The sequence below is a fragment of the Podarcis filfolensis genome, assembly GCF_964270895.1.
Source record: "Podarcis filfolensis genome assembly, chromosome: 2".
In the NCBI taxonomy this organism is placed as follows: Eukaryota; Metazoa; Chordata; class Lepidosauria; order Squamata; family Lacertidae; genus Podarcis; species Podarcis filfolensis.
In genome coordinates, this window is record NC_139605.1 from 48602733 (window position 1) to 48617642 (window position 14910).

Here is a 14910-nt window from a genome sequence, read left to right on the forward strand (position 1 = left end):
CAGTTGTAGTCCAACAACATCTGGGGAACCACAGGTTGAGAACCGACCCTGCAGTCGGTGTTGTTTTTCCCGGGGTGGCAGAGGCGAGTAAGCATGAAAATACGCTTGCCATGGCTCTGAAATGTATAGCCCAGGGTTATTAAGTGCAGTTCTGACCATGTCTTCTCAGAGATAGACGCCCAATGAATTCAATGGGGCTTAATCGGCTCAGATCCGCGGAGTTAGGAACGTTCAAATACGCTGCAGTCACCATCACTTTAAGTAGCTCTTGATTTAGAAAAGGGGGGGAAAGGTTGGTAATGGAAGGGCCCTGAAAGCTTCCCGTTTTGTCCTTTTTGTAGCTGTAGACATTTTCCCACCTGAATCAATGAAAAATCTACACAAAACACAGCTTGGGTACCAAACGGCCACCTGAACCGCTCCCTCCAATGCTCTCCCAACAACCCAAAGCAGATGCTGCGCGCGTGTTCCCGTTTTAGAGCTCTGCACCGCTCTAACCTTTTCCTATCTCTACGTGCCATCCAAGCTCACTGTTTCCCAGCCGGACAAGTATACTCGGCAGACTTCTGGACTGAACTATCTGATCTTCCTGAAGAGGGAGAAACGGAAGGTAGTGAGGTGTGTGAAAAAGAGGACTCTGGGCTGTTCCGCGGAATCCTTTTCTGTTCGCGGCAAGGCTCTTTGAAAAAGTTGTGGCGTGCTGTGGGGAGACCTAACCCAACCCCAGGGTTATGACGAAGCTTACTAGCTTCTTTACCCCCCCCCCCGCATATTCTAAGCGATGGTAGCGTCTGAGACGCGCTTTGTTTGGCGGTTAGTTCAGATCTAACGCCTGGTCGGAGGAGCTCGAGCTGGGGCGGTTTTCGCTGGGGCGCGAGGGGTACGTTGCTGTCCTTACGTCAGCCTCGGGGTGGTGGGGCCAGGGGAGAGTTGCCGGGAGTTGCTGCTGAAGCAACGACGGGGGCCCCTGTTGCCTTTGGCGAGAGTGCCTCTGAGCATGTGCCGTTCCCTGTCGCCTGGCCCGCCCCACCCTTCGTAGTCGCGGCAGGTCTCCATGCCAAATGGCCCCACAGCTGAGGCCTGTGTGAGACGTTTTTGCCCCTGAGGGAAATTTTTGCCCCTGCCGGGGTGGGAGCTTCTATGCTGGCCTCCCCAGCGGCAAAGAGGAGCTTCTCCAGGGTCGGGAGAACAGTTTCAGGTTAAGAACAGTTTCAGGTTAAGTATGGACCTCCGGAACGAATTAAGTACTTTACCCGAGGTACCACTGTACTTACAGAGAAAAAAAAAAAAAAAAAAAGGACAAGTTTGCCAAGACTGACAATAAAGAAATGTACTTGTCATGTGTGGTTTGGTATTTTAGACTCTCAGATCACAGCACTTGTATCTATTTAATGTCACCGTCCCACAGAATATATCCAATGATCTTGAGGGGATTCAGGACATTTCACATTTGGTTCAAGCAATCTAACTGCATATTATAAACTTCTGGAATAGTTAAGCTGAATCTCATTCTTGCTTCTGACAACTAAGATGAGCTAGCTACATGGATTGTACCCTAAAATTCAAATTCACTTACTTCAAATTAATTTCTTCATTAAGATATTAAGAGATAAACAAAATCATGCCAACCTTAAAAAGCTTTTAGGGATGATTACCAGAATGTCTGGTAAGAAAGCCAATGAATAACTGTTACTTTTTCCACTTAAGTTTGAAAATTTAACCTTAATTTCAATTACATTAATTTTTTGGGGGGGATGGGGAACCCATTACTTACCAAATTGCTGTTTTCATTCTCTTTTCTGTAGGAAGCCTGGGGTGTGAAAAATGAATAATAATGATATTAAGATTTATGAAAATGAAATCCAGTCTTTGGAAGAAGAAATTAAGATGTTAACAGAAGAATATGAATGTAGTCTACATGGATCTTTTGCTTATTCTGATGGGGAGATAATGAAGGCTATGTATGCAAATGTTGTTGTTGTTGTTGTTTAGTCGTTTAGTCGTGTCCGACTCTTCGTGACCCCATGGACCAGAGCACGCCAGGCACCTCTGTCCTCCACTACCTCCCGCAGTTTAGTCAAACTCATGCTGGTTACCTCGAAAACACTATCCAACCATCTCATCCTCTGTCGCCCCCTTCTCCTTGTGCCCTCCATCTTTCCCAGCATCAGTGTCTTCTCCAGGGAGTCTTCTCTTCTCATGAGGTGGCCAAAGTACTGGAGCCTCAGCTTCACGATCTGTCCTTCCAGTGAGCACTCAGGGCTGATTTCATTAAGAATGGATGCATTTGATCTTCTTGCAGTCCATGGGACTCTCAAGAGTCTTCTCCAGCACCATAATTCAAAAGCATCAATTCTTCGGCGATCAGCCTTCTTTATGGTCCAGCTCTCACTTCCATACATCACTACTGGGAAAACCATGGCTTTAACTATACGGACCTTTGTTGGCAAGGTGACGTCTCTACTTCTCAAGATGCTGTCTAGGCCTGTCATTGCCCTTCTCCCAAGAAGCAGGCGTCTTTTAATTTCGTGGCTGCTGTCACCATCTGCAGTGATCATGGAGCCCAAGAAAGTAAAATCTCTCACTGCCTCCATTTCACGTTGTATCAGTTAGAAAAGGAAAATAAATATTAACACCAGTGTAAAGAACAGGTGGGCTTGAGTACTGTTGTGTACAACCTGCATAATTATCATATTTGTTAGATTTAAAGCTAAAATGATCAGTTTGCTCATTTTTAACATAATGATCTTGGTTCGTGGCTTATTGCAACAAGAACAACTTGTGTTCCTGTAGGCTTCCTCTTCCCCTCATGCACTTAGCTTTGGCACTGATAGTTTCTTAAGCCACTGTTTCTTGCGACTTCCCAGATGAGAAATACATTAGTTTAAGGATTCACAAAAAAAACAACAACAACAAACAAACAGAATATGAAACCAGGATATTCTGATTTGTTGGAAGTCCTAGATTTAATAATCTAGGATACTGGTGCCAAAGCCAAACTTGCAAGGAAAGGAAGAGAGAAGGGTGTGTCTGGGTACACAGTTCATTATTAAGTGAATAAAATATGGCTTATTGGACCAAGTTCATTAAATTTGAGGCAGTCCAGTGCAATGTAAGTCTAGTGCTATGTAAAACAATCCTAGGGAGATGTGTATTGAAATACTTTACACAAAAAAATAGGCTATTTGCCAATATGTCAATGCTGGAAGTAGGCTTCTCATTTTCTTGCTGACAGCTGAAGTTTTTTCTATCAGGAAATCATTTAAAGGAAAATCTCAAGAAGACTTAAGGCACTATGAATTTTCTCCAGACTTGAAAACTCAGCTTGACTTCTTAGAGTCTGATCTCTTCTTCATGATGAAATTTACAGGCATTTGCTTCACACATTGTTCTAGAAAACCTGTGGAGAAAAGTAAGTATTTTGACTCTTTATGCCTCACCCATTCTTAATTTCTATAAGTTTCTGTCATATGTCATACCTTATCATATTTGAAAAGATCCTACAGCTGGAGTAGGATAACCTGTTGTCCAAATCCTCAAGCTGTAGTTTCCGTTTTCTGTATAGTCTTTAATTCTACATAAGATGTATTGGGACTGCATATCCTCATGATATCAGATAGGTTGAGGTATGGAGATGAGTGAAAGTTTACAGAGGAGAGGAAGAGGCCTAGTTAAATGAAAGCCCCCCTTCCTCCTTCTGTTTTTCCTTCTGTATTTTAGAATCTGGGGATACTGGTCAGCCAACACTGGTTATACTGGTGGTGCTGACTAATGCCAGATCTGCCCAGAATAAAACATCTGTCACCAAGCTGACTTGGTGTGTATAACAGACTTGGACTGATGAGCTTGGTGGCCATTTGCTAACCCAGGTGTGTTCACCTGTGTATTTGGTGCAACATCATTCCACGTCAGAGAGATTAACGATGGGGAGGGGTTCACCATAGTCCATAAAAAAATTCATCCCCTTTTCTAGGAGGAGACTAATGTGCATTGTCTGGGTTTAAGGGATTGTATGTGTTGTTGGGCCAGAGAGACAGATCAGAGATGTTGTTAATGTACTGTTCATCCCAGTGTACTACAATCTCCCTGACCAGGCAGGTGTGAGTAGTCTCAAAAATTATGTTGAATAGCTTTTTCAGAGTGGTCATGGGGGACTTCAGTATTCATACTAAGGCTGCCCAAGCAGGTGGGCTCTGGACATCATAGCCTCCATGACAATGACAGGACTGTCTCAGTACATTGTTGGCCCAGCACATGTGGCTGGACATAACCTTGACTTGATCTTAGACATTTCATTGATTGGGGAACTCACTGTGAGTCCGTTATCAATACAGATTGTTCCTTGGTGTGGTTTGGAATGAATGTGGCTACTTCACTCTATAGGGGTCCTCTAAATATTTTCTGGACTCCCATCTCCCATCATCCCCAGCCAGCATAGTCAGGGAAGATGGCAGTTCAGAACAAGCAACACCTGGAGGGTCCACAAGTTCCTCCAGCCCAGCTTCAGACAATTGTAATCATGAACTGGTTGGTAGAATAAATATTTTATGTTAAATATGGCTAATTTTAATGTTATTACTTACTTACTTTTTAAAATGAATTAAGCAGATATCAGTACCTTAATAAAGGTCTCTTTTTGTTTACTTTTGTGGTAGGTGGAACTAGAACTACACACAAATACAGGCTATCAGGAAATTGCCATTCAGTGTCCTTTCAGTTGGAATTTCAACTCATGGAAGAAAATCAGGCAAAGGAAGAAGACGTTCATATCAAACAGGTATATATTAGGAAGCCTGATTTTTCTTTGGCAACCATCTATATTTGGTCACAGCGTCACTTTGATTCTTTGTTGGTACTAAAGGGTTAAGAGGTAACAAGTCGCTCTAATCACTGGGCAGCTGGAAGTCATTAAGCATCCAGGAATGTGAGTTAGTTTGTATAAATAGTCAGTTCACCCGTGTGTTTTCCCCCTTGACCTGACTCGCAGACTCAGTTTGTGGCCATGGGCGTGTTTGCTGATGTGAGTTAAGTTTAGAGTAAAGTTTTCTTTATGCCGGAGATAAAAGCATGTGTGCTTTATCGCCAGGGTTTTTCTTTTGTAAATAAAGTTTTTTCCTGAGTTCCAAAGTGCTTGCTCCAGGATTCTTCATTGAAAGGTACTGTCTCTCCTGCCTTCTTCAACCGCTGCACGAAATTCTCTGCTGAGATAAGACTTATGGCGTTGGAAGCGCACTGGACGTTTACTTAACATTAAACTAATTAAAGTTTGATGGACATTCTTTTGGTAACTACTTTTCTAGAAAGCCTAGTAGCATTTCCTTCAGCATGAAAGATATAACATCACTTTTCCTTGCTAATGATTAGTATTTGGTGTGCGCATGTGTGTTTCTAAAAAGAAAGCTCATTGCAGTATTTAATTTAAAGCATTTATGTCACACTCTTCAGCTGAAACGGCATCCAGAGTGGCTTATATAAGGTCACTAACAGATATGGCAGCACTGACTCTCAGGCCAACTATGTAAAGTGATGCAAAATGAAAAAGGGATGAAGAGGAAAGAAGTAAATGAGAGAAACCTCTAGCACCAGTTCTTACAGTTAAACTTGCATGGAAGTACTGTAGTTGAAGAAGAGCCAAATTTAACTAGTCTCTGAGTAGAGTTGTTTGAGTCACCTTGTCATCCCATCTCTCCTTCTGATAGAATGCAATGAATAGTACTGAGGGTTGTATTCAACTAACTTTTAGTATTGAAATTAATGAACCTATGCTAGTCATGATCATTAATTTCAATGGGTCTTCTCTGAGTAAAAGACTACACCCCTGAGTGTTTTATGTGTATTTAATCTAGAAACACATGAAAGATTAGTTCTTCTGATGACTTGTTCCATTTAAGAGCACAATCCTGTGTTTGCCTATTTAGAAGTAGGCTCCATTGAGTCCAGCTGCTTATTTCAGTGTGTACAGCACAGCCTCCTCTCCTCTCCCTTCTCCTTGGAAGTCCTCCCAGGAGAAGCTGCTGCTGCTGTCCCTGGTGTCTGAGCTGACCATCCCCCTAAGAGAGGTGCTTCCGAGAGGCAACATTCGCCTGAGGAGCTTATAGCCAGGGCTGCTGCGATAAACAGCTGTGCAAACCTTTGGGAGGCAGAGACAGGATAGGGCATCAGAGGAGGGAGGGAAGAAAAGAGGGACAGAGGCCAGTGTTGCCCGCGGCATTCCTAACCATCATTCAAGGCACCCAGGGTGCCACGGCACACTGGTTGAAAACCACTGGTGTATAGGATTGTAATCTAAATGGGGTGTGATTGGAGGGTTGAGTTAGAACAAGTTAAAGGTAAAGGGAACCGCCGACCTTCTTATTGGCAAGCCCTAGGCTCTGTGGTTTAGACCACCGTGTCCTGTTAGAACAAGGTATAAGTCTAAATTGCCAGTAGATGGCAGCATTTTCCATCTCATAATGACATAGTCATGAGCATCAACATATAAATTACTATAGATTTGCCATTTGTATCTTTATTGAAAAATTGTTTCCCCTTTAGAAAAATATATGTACACCAGTGTTACATAAACTAGCACTGAAATCCAGACTTTTATTTTATATTTTATAATGTAGGTCTAAAGTCTGTCATACTCACCTTGTTCACATATCCCAGTAGGACAGACAACGTCTCATTGTGAGCATGCAAGTGGCTTCTGCTTCAACTCCCCACCCACTGCATGAGTGGGAATTGCAAACCATGATTTATGGCTGATTTGGGGATGGTTTTGGATATAATAACACTAAACCAAGGATTGCTGTTTGCTGTTTCTGCTCCTGCTAGGGGAGCTGAATTGGAAGCCATCTGTTCATTCATGGTAAACTATTAACTGGTTGATTATGATGCATGAACAAGGTGAGTATTGCATATTATGTATTCTTCTGCTCTGAAATATACTATAAAGCTATATAGTATAAGAAATTGTCATTAAAACAGGAGCCTCTGTTTATGTGACATCCTAGGTTTCTGACAGAGAAACACCAAATTGTAATATACCTAGCAACCTTAGTTATTTTTTTACACTTATAATTTAAATACAGCACAAAATAGCACTTTCCTGTAATTTACCTCTGCAACTGTAGCTGTGATAATCCTGCTTGGAATTGGTTAGTAGTCTGTCATGTGCAGCATTTGCCTTACAACAAACATCTGCCCTCAGTGGGGCAGTTCAGTTGTAATGCTGGTGCTTTTTAAACTGTGGTTAGGTAATCAGTGCTAGGCTGTGGGGTAACATGCTTCCTCTAGAGTGAAATTATCTCCCACATTTAATTGTACATTAATGCTTGTTATTAAGATTAGATAGTGTCCCCGCTTAACCTAGCTTTGTTAATCGATTCAAGACTCTAATCTCAAATCCTGATTAAAGAAGGAAACTGGCTAGTCAAAATCAAATATCTTTAATACGGTCAGTGACCAGGAAGGGAAACTGGCTAGTCGTACATTGGCATGAAGGTAAAATTTATTCCAGGGTGACCAAGATGATCAAGGGTCTGTAAACCAAGCCTTATGAGGAATGGCTGAAGGAACTGGGTATGTTTAGCCTGGGAAAGAGGAGATATGATAGCCAAATATCTAAAGGGTTGTCACACGGAGAATGGAGCAAGCTTGTTTTCTCCTGCTGCAGAGGGTTGAATGGCTAGTCTTACATTGGCATGAAGGTAAAATTTATTTCAGGGTGACCAAGATGATCAAGGGTCTGTAAACCAAGCCTTATGAGGAATGGCTGAAGGAACTGGGTATGTTTAGCCTGGGAAAGAGGAGATATGATAGCCAAATATCTAAAGGGTTGTCACACGGAGGATGGAGCAAGCTTGTTTTCTCCTGCTGCAGAGGGTTGAATCCAAACCCAATGGATTCAAGTTACAGGAAAGGAGATTTCAACTAAATATCAGGAAGAACTTTCTGATGGCATAGCTGTTCAGCAGTGGAACGAACCCCCCCGCCTCCCCAAAGGTGGTGGACTCTCCTTCCTTGAAGGTTTTAAAACAGAGATTGGATGGCTATCTGTCATGGATGCTTTAACTGAGATTCCTGCATTGCAAGAGGTTGAACTAGATGTCCCTCGTGGTCCCTTCTAACTCTACAATTCTAAAAATTAAAAAGACTTGGGGGAAAAAATATTCACCTTGTGCTAAAAAAATCACAATGTAAGCAGAAGATGTGCCTTCTGGGAGGGCATTCAGCTATCCCTAAATATCCACCTGTAGATCTTTCGTACAGTGGAATTGTAATACTGTCTGTAGCTTTAGGTTGTCTGCTGAAATGAAGTAATTTTTCTGTGAAAATTAAAAGACCAGAAATTGTTCACATGATGTCCATTATAAATGGCAAACTGCCATTTGCAGCATGGTTGAGTTGATGTAATCTGTTGGTCTTTCCCTAAGACTTTTCCATTTACATCATTTACATGGTAATTCCATGAATTACTATTTGTGTCTTGCCAAGATCAGAGAACGAAGGAAAGTAAAAACAAGTAATAGGTTTTCCTTAAGTAAAATGAAAGTGGGTAGGAGTGCAGCAAAGTGAAGGGAGTGAAAATGGTTGACTGTTTGCATGTTGCTGTTATACGTGTATTTGACATCCCTGGAAACCAGCTGTATGGGTGTTTTAGTGTGTTCTCCACATGTTGTGGAAACAATAGCATGAAACAAGAGATCAAATAAAAAACCCCAAACCTTTAGTTTTTAAAGTATGTGATATCGATAAGTTCATCTAAAGAATCTTGCTGAAGTGTTTTAGGATAATCAGTTCTAGAACATTGTAATATCTCATGACCATCATGGTTAGCAGCTCTTGATAGCCTTATCCATGGGTAGGCAAATTAAGGCCCGCGGGCCGGATCAGGCCCAATTGCCTTCTGGATCCATCCTGTGGACGGTCTGGGAATCGCCACTTGGATCGCCAACACACTTGTTCTTTCCCTCTCCCTCCCTCTCCCTCACATGGTGGCGGTACCTCCTCCCTCCCTCCCTCCTGGTTTCTCCCCGCCCTGTCTAGAGGAGGAAGGGGGCTGGGCTTTGTTGGTGCCAGCAGCAGCACTCGAGCGGCTGCCATTTTAAGCAGCCCCTCTCTGGAGCCCTTTTGCCAGTAAATTTTTTAACTTGTTCACTTATCTCCTAAAATGTCCATTTCTTTGTATGGTTTCAGTTATTCTATATTTTTAAGAATGGACTTGTGGTAGCTCATGAATGCTTTGCGCTGCTTTCGAGATATAAATCTAAAATAAAATCTCTTTTCCTCAAGAACTAGGATGTTGCATTTGTCATTTTCTCTTTCAACCACAAGATGGCACTTGGATATAAATATGTAACTTAAGCTTCTGAAGATTTTAGTTTGCCTAAAATATTTCACCCTTGCTAAGTTTTGCTCTTCAGAGTGCAAATGGAAGCTTTTCAGACAGCAGTAGTTTACTTCTATGGTAATGTTAACTTGGGTACTGGTTTTGTATTACTGCTTTGGTAGGTAGCAAGCTACTACTGTTGCTTTGTCTCAGAGCATCCACTTTGCATTCAGAAGGCCCCAGATTCAACTCCTGACAGGAATGGAAAGGCCCCCCATCTGAAACCCTGAAGAGCTGCTGCCAGTCAGAGTAGAGTATTCTGAACCAGTGGAGCAGTAGTCTGACTCAGTATAGGGCTGCTTCCTATGTTTCTAAAAGCAGTGGCTGTTCCATAGTTCTTCACAAAATAAAGTCACAGTAGATCAAAAATTCTTCCCAACTATTATTTCTACTTGGAAGGATACATTCTAGCCCTGAGCCAAAAATGCCATCTCTTAAAAGCATCTCAGAGGAAACAGCAGTAATCATTGCCAGATCTTCCAAGAGTAGTTTAACACTTGTCAAATGCACACTTTACAGTGGTAGAAGGGTAAGCCAGCAGTATAGTGCAAGTTTGACACCTTCTGTATTATTACAGAAGTAGAGAACCCTATTCTTGGCCTCCTTGGCATCAGCAGCATGACTGACTCATGTGTCTTCAGATCTTACTTTTCCCAAATGTTGAAGAGAATTTGGAGTAGCCTTAACTCATGCAGAGATCAACATAGGACATCCAAATTTCTGCCAAATTGCAGTTTCTCTCAATGGTCACCTTTCATTGATTTATTATGTACTATAGATAGAAAAAATCGTTGTAATTTGATCATATTTTAGTGCTATATTTGTGTATTTTCTACTTATTTTATCTATTAATAAAACATTTTCTTTTTTATGAACCAGTGTAACAGAAATGTTTCAGCTATTGTTACGGACCTTAGCATTGTGATAGAATCTGACAAATATTTGGATTTAAGCAAGCTTGTATCAAGGTAAGACTTCTACTAATATATAAAGGGATATCTTTCTTTGCTTTGGACAATGTCAGTTACACACAACATAAAGTATGTTCCAAGTCCCACTGAGTTCATTGAGACATTCAGCTACGTGGTAAAGTAAGGCTTTATCCTTACTTTTTAGCCCAAGGGGTAAATCCTTACTTTTTAGCCCAAGGGGTAATTTTTATTCCCTTGAGGGTAATTTTCCAGGGGCCATATGTCAGTGGTTGGTGGGGCCAGCATCAACAGATATGGCTCATAGTTTAGCAGACTACATTCCAGTGGTGCATCTATACACTTATCCATTCAGGTAACAAAAAGGCACTATCACAGTCAAAGGACACATTCCACCCAGGGAAAAGCATTTCACACTGGGCAGGTGACTGACTTGGCCTGGGGAGAGGATGTATGGCCTAGGGAGAGTCCTGAGGGTGGTATAGGGAGGGCTACATTCAGCCCCTGGGCTTGATGTCCCTCAGCCACATGTGGTATAAAATTGCTATCTTAATTAAATTGCTGGCATATATGGTTATACAAAATAATACAGCTTTTATGTTTGAGAATGAACTACCTTATTCTAAAGGTGCACCAATCTGTGATTTGGGAATCACTCACCCGCAGTGTCTCTGCCTTGGGTTCAGCTTCAGTCTATCAGCCCTTGTCCAGCCCACCACTGCTGCCAGGCACGGGTTCAGCTTGTGCCTAGCCGCTCCTGACTCAGTTTTAATGGAGAAACAGTCTTGTTGGCATCAGCACAGTGATGACATTGTACCCCAGACTTCCCAGTGACTGCTCCCAATGGCTTCATACTGATGCTAAACAACCCTGGAATTTTTTTTAAGAGTGCTTTGTGGTACCCTGCAACTATGTTGCCAGATTGTAGACATGTAGTTTCCCAATGCCATTCTCTGAGACATGTCATGCAAGTATGTATCTGTCATATGCTGAAGGGGCACCTTTTTATCTTGGTCTTTGACAGCTGAGATAATATTTTCAGTATCCACCCTATTTGTTGACTGTAATTTGTTTTAAACTGATGTTTAAGAGGAGGGGAGAAGTCAAACTGAGTATGTATTGATTTACATGTGATTATTGGAAAACTGAAAACTAAAAACTTAATAATAATAATAATGATGATTATGTATTTTAAAATTGCTGAAATGCACCCTGGAAACTTATAGGTGAAGGGCACATAAGAAATTAGAGAAAAAATAATATGTAAGAACAAAACTGCCATAAAACAGTGCCTCCAATCCCCAACTCATAGAGATGGTCCAGGAGGATACCATGGTCAGTGGTATGAAAGGCTGCTGAGACTTATAACAGGAGCAGCAGGATTTCAGTTCCCCATCGCTACTTGAGAAAAGGTCATTTGTCAGGGTAACCAAGGCCAAGTCTGGAACAAAACCATGCCTGAACCCAGACTGGAATGTGTCCAGATAGTTTTCTCAAAAGTACCTGAAGCTGAATTGCTACCACACTCACAAATACTTTATATGTAAGATGTTCATAGGTTAGAGAACTTATCACATGAGTTTTTAAGCTCTTGTTTCCTTCCCCTTTAAAATAACTGCAGAAATGGGGGTATTGACAGTCAAATAGGAGGTTTGTGTAGGGAAATCAAGTGTTAGAAATATGATTTAGTCCTGGTCCAGTGAATTGTGGGGAATCACTATGGGCATGTTTCTAGAAGCAATTCTTAAAGTCAAGGGAGTCACTAAAGCACCCTTGCCTTTGAGAATTGCTAGTCAAAATACACCTGAGGAAGGCTTTCTCTCCCCCTCCCCCAGTAACAACAGCAGGCTTGGAATAAATAATATTTACAGCACATAGTTCCCTCCTCCTTTCCCTTTCAAATCAAACCAAATGGAAGTCAAAAGCATACACAAAACCCTCAATATGGCTATTTTTATTTTTTAACTATTTAGATCCTTTAGAAACATGCTTGGCCGCAAAATTAAGGTAAAGATAAATGAAAAAAATAAGCTCAGCATCTTTGCAGTACATAAATGTAGGTTTTCTTGTGAGGATTTCTATTTCAGCATGTGGTATTTCCCTGAGCCTAACTGATCTTGAATTTCTCTGCTGGTTGCAGTACATTTGACTCTTTCTCTTCATCTGTGGAAATAGGCAGTGGCATCTCAGAAGGTCTGCCCAATTCTGAGAGCAACATAAAAAGTGGCAGCCAATGTTTAGTATAATCTGTTGTATGGATCACACAAAGTGATTTACTGTGTTGATTTCATGCAGTAACAGTTTTCATATGTATATAGTGCCCATTGATATTTAGCAAACCAGACTGGGTTTACTTTGGCATACCAGCTCTTGCCTAACATAATTGATGTGGCACATTCACCAAAATAATGATGGGAAAGAGTTTCCCCAAAAAATCTTATAAAGAGTGTTTGGCTTTCATGCTAGATTTGATTGTTATATCATCATCACACAACTAACTCATTGCGTAATTATTTCAAAAGCTGCTTTCTTGATGCAGTATGAAGCATTTAAACTTGACTTTTGCCTACCAGCCAACTGAAATTTGAGTCCATCAGTAGTGTGCCAGAAATGAATATTAAATCACATCTGGATCCAATTAAGCACTGAAAGACTCTTACCGTAATTTTCGCTCCAAAACACGCACTTTTTTGCTCCTAGAAAGTAAGGGAAAATGCCTGTGCGTGTTACAGAGCGAATGCACTTGACCGGAGCCATGGCTGCCGTCAGTCAAGCAAAGCGGGAGCCACTTGCAGGGCTTTGCACGGCTCTAGCTTTGCTTGCTTTACAGCCAGGAGGAGGGGGGGAGCCAAGGAGGAGAGAGGGAAGGAGAGCCATGGCAGCGGGCAGCAGCCGCTTACACGCGAGGAGGGACAGACGGGAGCCATAGCGAGCTGGAAAAAGCGCCCCGTAGCCAGCAACAGCTGCTGCAGCCTCAGCTAGCAAAGGTCCGTGTGCTCTCTAAACGGAGCAATGAGGCTGCAGAGGGACGGCAGGGCACAGGAGGGCTCTGAGCCACGAGCGCAGTGAAAACCAGTAAAAAACTTTTTAAAAAGGCTGCTGGGGACAGGAGGGCACGGGATGAGGGAGAGGGGGAAATTACGATTCTCCCAGCGTCTCAGCTGATCTGCTGAGCAGGACTTGGGTTGCAGGGGATTCGCCATTAGCTGCGTAAAGCAGCAAAGAGGGAGAGAAGGAGCAAAGCGGGAGAGAAAAGGAGCTGCTTACACTGCTGTAAGTGGCTGCTGTCCGGTTGGCTCCTTTAAAGCAACAGTGCTCTTTCCCTCCCCCCTCCCCGCTCAGCTCGCCGAAAAGCTCCTTTTCCACACACCCCACTCGAGCTTTCTCCCCTTAAACCCCTCTCCTGCATCATTAGCAGCATCCTTCTCCACCCACCCCACGCGTGTTCCTTCTCCCCTTAAACCCCTCTCCTGCATCATTAGCAGCATCCTTCTCCACCCACCCCACGCGTGTTCCTTCTCCCCTTAAACCCCTCTCCTGCATCATTAGCAGCATCCTTCTCTACACACCCCATGCGTGTTCCTTCTCCCCTTAAACCCCTCTCCTGCATTATTAGCAGCATCGTTCTCTACACACCCCATTCGTGTTCCTTCTCCCCTTAGACCCCTCGCCTGCATTATTAGCCGCATCCTTCTCCACACACCCCACGCGTGTTCCTTCTCCCCTTAAACCCCTCTTCTGCATCATTAGCAGCATCCTTCTCCACACCCCACGCGTGTTCCTTCTTCCCTTAAACCCCTCTTCTGCATTATTAGCAGCATCCTTCTCCACACATCCCACACGTGCTCCTTGTCCCTTGAATGCTTTTCCTTCCCTCCCCACTTAAAGTGTGGTTACAAAGCACGGATCCAGATGGATCCTCAGGATTTTTGCACTGGGTCACCCCAAGTTCACCATCAGATCACATAGCATATCCATGGCTACAGCCTGCACCAAAAAACACACACGCACCCACTGTTTCATGGGGCTGCAATGGCGCAAAAACGTGGTTACAAAGCATGGATCCACATGGATCCTCAGGATTTTTGCATTGGGCTACCCCAAACTCACCGTCAGATCACGTCTGTGGCCACAGCATGAACCACAAAAATCATACATCCACTGTTTTGTTTAGAATATTTTTTTCTTGTTTTCTTCCTCTAAAAACTACGTGCGTGTTATGGTCAGGTGCGTGTTATAGAGCGAAAAATACGGTACATTTGTAGGTAGTGGAGGAGGGTAAAACATGAAGCATTGTTTGCCATAACTGGAAGGGTCACTGCTTTTGACCCCCCCACCCCAGTATGGGTGCAAAAACGTAATCATGCTTTGGTACTCTAAAAACCTTTTTTTTTTTCGTTTTTGTTTTGGTAAGACTTAATGTAGAATCCAACAATTCTGAAACATTTCCTTGTTCAACATCATTAAAAGTTATCACACGTAGCTTGTGGTTCATGAGTTGTTGTTTTTTGCATGTGTTACAATTTTCTTTTAACAACTTCATTTTCATGTCACTGTAAACAGTGGTTTAGCATGCCTTGCACAATTTGCAGTGATCCTTTGGCTTAT

The 14910-nt window shown here is 42.5% G+C and overlaps 1 protein-coding gene and 1 long non-coding RNA gene across 3 annotated transcripts in view; one reads left to right on the forward strand and one right to left on the reverse strand.

Annotated features, from left to right (window-relative positions):
* Positions 1 to 49: 49 nt before the first annotated feature.
* The window catches only part of CENPP (centromere protein P), a 163452-nt gene continuing 148591 nt past the window's right edge, over positions 50 to 14910 (forward strand). The window contains exons 1-5 of one of the 2 annotated variants that reach the window (XM_083603564.1): positions 50 to 610; positions 1806 to 1961; positions 3255 to 3412; positions 4656 to 4777; positions 10253 to 10341. In XM_083603564.1, the coding sequence (XP_083459690.1) occupies positions 1825 to 1961; positions 3255 to 3412; positions 4656 to 4777; positions 10253 to 10341 (506 nt within the window). In that variant the 5' untranslated portion in view covers positions 50 to 610; positions 1806 to 1824. Of the gene's footprint in view, positions 611 to 635; positions 881 to 1805; positions 1962 to 3254; positions 3413 to 4655; positions 4778 to 10252; positions 10342 to 14910 lie in introns of those variants that run through there. The other variant, XM_083603563.1, reaches the window with a different exon arrangement.
* LOC310757859 lies at positions 12241 to 14679 on the reverse strand. The gene is made up of 2 exons (XR_014545501.1): positions 14555 to 14679; positions 12241 to 12957 (listed from the first exon to the last, which is right to left on the reverse strand). It is a non-coding gene; the product is annotated as an uncharacterized lncRNA (long non-coding RNA).